The sequence below is a fragment of the Rhinoderma darwinii genome, chromosome 2, assembly GCF_050947455.1.
Source record: "Rhinoderma darwinii isolate aRhiDar2 chromosome 2, aRhiDar2.hap1, whole genome shotgun sequence".
NCBI classification, from domain to species: Eukaryota; Metazoa; Chordata; class Amphibia; order Anura; family Rhinodermatidae; genus Rhinoderma; species Rhinoderma darwinii.
Genome location: NC_134688.1, coordinates 365,936,526 through 365,942,525, shown reverse-complemented (window position 1 = coordinate 365,942,525; position 6,000 = coordinate 365,936,526). Strand labels below are relative to the sequence as shown.

At 41.2% G+C, this 6,000-nt stretch overlaps 1 protein-coding gene across 3 annotated transcripts in view; it reads right to left on the bottom strand.

Moving 5' to 3' along the window:
• Positions 1 to 659: 659 nt before the first annotated feature.
• The window catches only part of RHOC (ras homolog family member C), a 115,069-nt gene continuing 109,728 nt past the window's right edge, over positions 660 to 6,000 (bottom strand). For all 3 annotated transcript variants that reach the window (XM_075853858.1, XM_075853855.1, XM_075853857.1), the window contains exon 5: positions 660 to 2,671. In XM_075853858.1, coding sequence (XP_075709973.1) covers positions 2,498 to 2,671 — 174 coding nt within the window. In that variant the 3' untranslated portion in view covers positions 660 to 2,497. The remainder of the gene's footprint in view (positions 2,672 to 6,000) is intronic.

Sequence of the window (6,000 nt, the reverse complement as noted above, 5' to 3'; positions counted from 1 at the left end):
AGTGGGGCCCAGAAGTGAAGTGCTTTCTTAGGCCTAATTTTTCACTGGATGATTTGTAGGCCCCATGTCATGCTGGTCAAGGCTCTGGGGCGCCTAAGCAATAGAAACCCCTAGAAGTGACCACATTGGTCAGTTTAACGACTGACCAATCACAGCGATTGCCGGCATGGGGGCATGCTGATTGTTCGCCAGCCCGGTAACAGACTGTCAGCTGCTATCACGATGTGCTAGCATCACATCACACAGTGAAAGCTTATTTCTGCTTTGCAATAGTACAGCGCAGGTCTGCTTCGGTGTGCCGTACTATTCCGTTGCAAGTAAAAAAAAAAAAAGGGTAATGTACACAGAAATAATTAAACTTATTATTGTTATTATAAGAGCAGGTAGCCCCACCCTATAAGCCTGCGTGTATCTTCAGCAGTTTCATCCTGAAAAAACAAGACCGGTATAGCCTCGGTATATCCAGAAAATGTTAGGGATATTAGGTTGGACACACCTGGATGCAGCATTTGTTGGGCAAGAATTTTTTTTTATGAAACACGGAAAATGTGTAGTTTTTCAGGAAAATAAGGCTGGTTACACACACAATAAGAAAGCATAATTCCCCTAACCTCTCCACCCAAGAACAGGCACGCAGATTAAAATACCAGTTTGTACTTATTTCGCATTGTATATGTGTTTATTTTTCTTTTTTTACATTTGAAGTCACATTTGTCAAATTCCAACTTTTACAGGCATTCAGGCAAAGAACAGAATACAAAAGCAGACAGACAAAGAAAAAAAGTTATTTTACAATTATAAGTTTTATTTTTATAAAGGAATTTTAAAAAGGCAGATATGTGGAACACAAGCTGAAGGTCTCAAGAGAAGATAAAGCTAGTCTGAATTTTTGCTGTACAAAGCATGAAAAAAAATAATTCAGTGGACAAAGCACAGAGACAGTTGGGGGTCTTCAAATTGGTAATTCCATCTATCAAAAATGCTGGTGTATAATGTGTGCATTATTTAGCAATAGTGTGGGGGGGGGGGCTTTGTTTAGGGGGTGGGGGGGGAGTAGTAGGAAGCAGAACAATATTTAATACACAACGTAGAAAAAAAAATCCCCTCCAATATTAGGGAGAATAAACCGCTGGCAGATGAACCACAAACACAAAGTACATCATTTGAGTTGTGCCTTATTACAAGGACTATGGGGCTTGTCCCGCTAACCCCACAAATCCGCACTATTTTTTTTACCTACAAATCTATTTTTATTACATGAATATAAAACAATACCCTTGTGCAGTGGTATGATCCTACATCCCACTAACATGCATAAGAGCCAAAGCAGTTGTCACTCAACCACTATATTGGTTTACTACAAGCATATAGCGTATATGCTACTGCTTGCAAAAGAGGGTCCACAGAGATTGTTATTTTGGCACACATTCTAACGAATTGAGTAATGAGCAGATGAATGGGGCAAAGGACTTGAAACAATATGCACATGATTGACGTGGTTACATAACTAAAAAATAGGGAACAGATCAACAAGCTTCATGTCCAAGTTAAATTTCCTGTGCCGTTTGTCATCTGTGAGGCCCCTGTTTGTCTTGTACCAATTACACGTCGCAAGATTGGTATGTGGGCATGTTATAACGTAACAATTGCTTCTTGTTTAAGTCTGAACTATTATTATTATTAGCACAAGAAGATTACTATCAATACACAAAACTAACATGGTCAGTAGGGTCTTCGAGAACATTCTGTGGGTCATGATAAAAAATGGGCACATTATAGTAAAGGGCGTTCAAAATCTTTAGTTGATCTTTTAATTTTAAGAAGCAGCTATTAAGATTTTAAGACTGGATTCGTTTGAAGTAGCAATAATAGTTAATTGGGTGACAATTATACAAATATCACGTGTAGGGAGAACATGAAAATAAAACGGTATAAGAAACCATGACCTGGGTAACAGGATAGTGCAACTTGCTTATTGATCATATTGTGCTATGCAAGTACAGTTGACCCATCTAGTTCAAATGGTCTGCCTTACGACCTTGATGCTCTATAGCCCATCGTAGATTTAGCAAACCATTTTGGAAGGGGATATCCAGAAAGAGTAGAACAGGTCAAAAAGCTTCTAAAACAAAATATGGCACCAAAAATCAAGACAAAACCCCCCCAAAAACTCCCATAATTCCACATGTGCTTTTTAATTACTAAACAAGAGATTGTTTAGGGGCAAAGATTACAGGTAGAGAAGGAGGCACTGCATGTACATTCTATGCTTCCTGAAGACTATTCCACAGTCCCACTCGTGCCTAACTCTAGATAGATGTGTATGTGCAGACACAAAAGAAACAAAAACATGGATACATACATTTACAGTACAAACGGTGCATATAGCTCTTTGCTACTGAAGTCTCTGGCATTGTATAGCAGGTGGTGCAGCAGCAAAAGAAGCTACTCACTTTGTTCTTCTATTCTTCTTTCCAAAAAGGTTCTAGGACTTTACTTATAGGATGGAGCAACGTTGCTTCTTCCTGTGTTTTCGAACTTGCAACGCTGCCCGTGTTGCCATTTCAAACACTTCCCGCACTCCATCCTTGGTCTTAGCAGAACATTCAAGATAACCAAAGGCGTTAATTCTGTTGGCCATTTCCCTTCCGTCTTCTGGCTTGACCGGCTCCTGCAAAGCCAAAATAAATCAATGAAACCGTTTTCTCTGGCGTGTGTATAATGAACAGGTGTAGCATACACAAACACGTTATCATTGCCTGTTAAATAGCACTTGTACATCTAGGAAATAAACCATTTATCTTCAGCACTGCCAAGAAGGTATTCCAACTACATTATGGCCACGCTCAGTATTTACAGAGCACACAGTCAGATCCCACTCTGCAACAATTTTTTTTTTTTCTGAGCAGTCACCTATACCAAACCGGTATCAAGTGGAAGGGGTAACAAAAGTAAAGGCACCTGTCAACAAGGAGGGATATATTAGGCAGCATGTGAACAGTCAGATCATAAAGTTGATGTGTTGGAAGTAAAATGGAATAGTATAAGGATCTGAGGGACTGACCAGACAAATTTTTATGGATAGATGACTGGGTCAAAATCTCCAAAACAGCATGCCTTGGGGGCTGTTCTCAGAATGCAGTGGTAAGTACCTACTAAAATCGGTCCAAGGAAGGACAACTGGTGAACCGTCAACAGGGTCATGGTCACCCATGGCTCAGTAATGTACGTGGGGAGTGAAGGCCAGCCAGTCTGGTCCAATTCCACAAAAGAGCAATTGTAGCACAAATTGCTTTAAAAAAAAGTTAATCTACACACACACACACACCTATATAAATATTGCCCCTCACCCAATTTCTTCTGTTTTTGCCGATTTGTCACATTTAAATGTTTCAGATCATACAACTAATTTTATTAAGATAAAGACAACATGAATAAACACAAAATGATATAGGCATCATGCCTGTAAAAAAGTAATTGAACCCCTAACCCCAATAACTTGCCACACTTGGAAGTAATAACTGTAATCTTTAATGTAATCCATTGCTGTGGAGGAATTTGACCACTCTACTTTGCAGAATTGTTTTTAATTAGCTATATTGGAGGGTTTGAGAGCATGAACTGCCCGTTTAAGGACTAGTCCCAGCATCTCAATGGGATTCAAGTCGGCCTCTCCAACTTTAATTTTGTTTCTTTTGCACCATTCGGACGTGCTTTGGATCATTGTCAATCCACGCTTCAACTTTAGGTCACGAGTTGACAGGCAGACATTCTCCTTCAGGATTTACTGGTAGGGAGAATTCATGGTTCCATCAATGATGACAAGCCGAAAAGCAGTGTTGACTTTACATCTGATGTAATGAGACCCATGTCTAATAAAAAAGTTCCACCTTTGTAAAAACACAATACACGCCCAGTCGGTAAAACGAGAAAACACGCCCAGTTGTCCATTGAAAAGCTCATTTGCATAAATATAAAATTGCTCATAACTTGGGCAAAAATGATCGTTTTAAAAAAAACTAAAAACTTTGCTGTTCTCTACATTGCAGCGCCGATCACATTCAATAGGAGATAGAGATTTGATAATCTGGTGAAAGAGCCTCTTTAAATCCAATTTTCAATTGAATTTGGTTAACTGGTGGATTTAACAGCTCAGGCCCCATGCACACGAACGTAAAAACACCCGTAATTACGGCCCATAGACTTCTATTGGCCACGGATACCTTCCTGTTTGCTTACGGGAATGTGCCCGGGCCACTGAAAAATATAGAACATGTCCTATTTCAGGCCAAGTCTATGGGGCTCCCGTAATTACGGGAGCGTTGCTACTCATGGTACTCACTGTCCAGTGGTAGTCACTGTCCAGGGTGCTGAAAGTGTTAGTCGATCAGTGCAGCCCCTATACTCTATCCAGCACTGATCATTTAAATCTTTCAGCACCCTGGACAGTGACTACCGCTGGAAAGTGAGTACCATGCGCGGCGCTCACAATATACATTTCTAATGTTTCCTTCAAAAACCTGCAACAAAAAAAAGTTCATACTTAGCCAGAGCTCCCTGCGTCTTCCTCCAGTCTGGCCGCCTGGGAGGACGTTTCATCCCATGTGACCGCTGCAGCCAATCACAGGCTGCAGCGGTCACATGGAGTGCCGCGTCATCCAGGGAGGTCGGACTGGATGTCAAAAGGGGGACGTATGAACGGCTTTTTCTTTCTATCGCTGCATTCCGCTGCGGAAACTCTGCCTGAAAGGGCTGCCCCTTATCTCTATCCAGCACTGATCGAGAGAAGAGGCTGCTGATCAGAGCTGGATAGAGAGAAGAGGCTGCCGATTAGTGCAGTGCAATATCTCTCTCTACGTGTAAAGAGAAGCAGGGAAAACGGATCCCTAAATACGGGTGGAATATGGGTGACTACAGACCCGTATTTACAGGCACGGGTCCGTAAATACTGGTTAAATATGGGTGACAAAGGACCCGTATTTACGGGAGGGATAAAATATGCTCATGTGCATGGGGCCGAAGGCAGCAATTAATTTTTCACATAGGGCCATGAAGGACTGAATAGCATTTTTCCTTCAATAATTTTGTGTTTACTTGGGTTATCTTTTTGAAATATTAAAAGTAGTTTGATGACGTAAAAAAAAAATAAGGGAAAAATACTTACACACACACACACTTGTTTTTTAAATGAGTATTTAATGCAGGTACATCAAGTATTCTCATGCCCATGAACAGACCGTTCAGGAGCAGTGTGAGAGAAATACCAGTGGCCAAGGGTGTATATACCATAGAGGCAGACCATGTGGCTACTGTAGTAGTATGTGTACTGTACTTGGAGAGAAATGCTTTATTTCTTGTTGGCCCCATGCCCTTTGCTACTGTATGACTGGAACCTCTCCAAGACTCCCCTCTCTATTTGCAACTATATTTATGATTGTGCATAATAATATTCGTAGGCCTCTATTAGGGCAGACATGGGGGCCTGTACTAAAGCTCAGGGCCACTTTTATAAAAAGGGAGAATTAAGACTTTGCTCATTCCATGTTTAGGGGCAAAGTAAGGAGAATATGCCAGAGAAATCTCCAGGCGCAAAACCAAATGTAAAGCCCTGCTGTATACCACTGCATGCCATCATCCATAAACCCCCCCCCCCCCCCATACAAAAAAAGTAATAAAACGCATATGCAAAGGATACCTTACTGACAGACAAAAAGACACTCTTGGAATCCATTGCATTTATAGGGGTCTATGGAACCACTTCGTATATATGCCAGAATATCACGTCGAACATGGTGCAAAAACAGCCTAACATGAATACCTGGACCTCCTTGTTTACATTGCTTAGATCATATTTGCATCTGAGGAGTTAAAGGGCTGACTTATGAGTTTTCTCTCATATGCTCCGTCGAGAAGAGTGTGCGGCTGTGTCTACGAGTTACCACAAGGACAAAACTGCAAAGGGCAGCACTTCTTCTGGATGTCACCGTGCATCCATGAAGG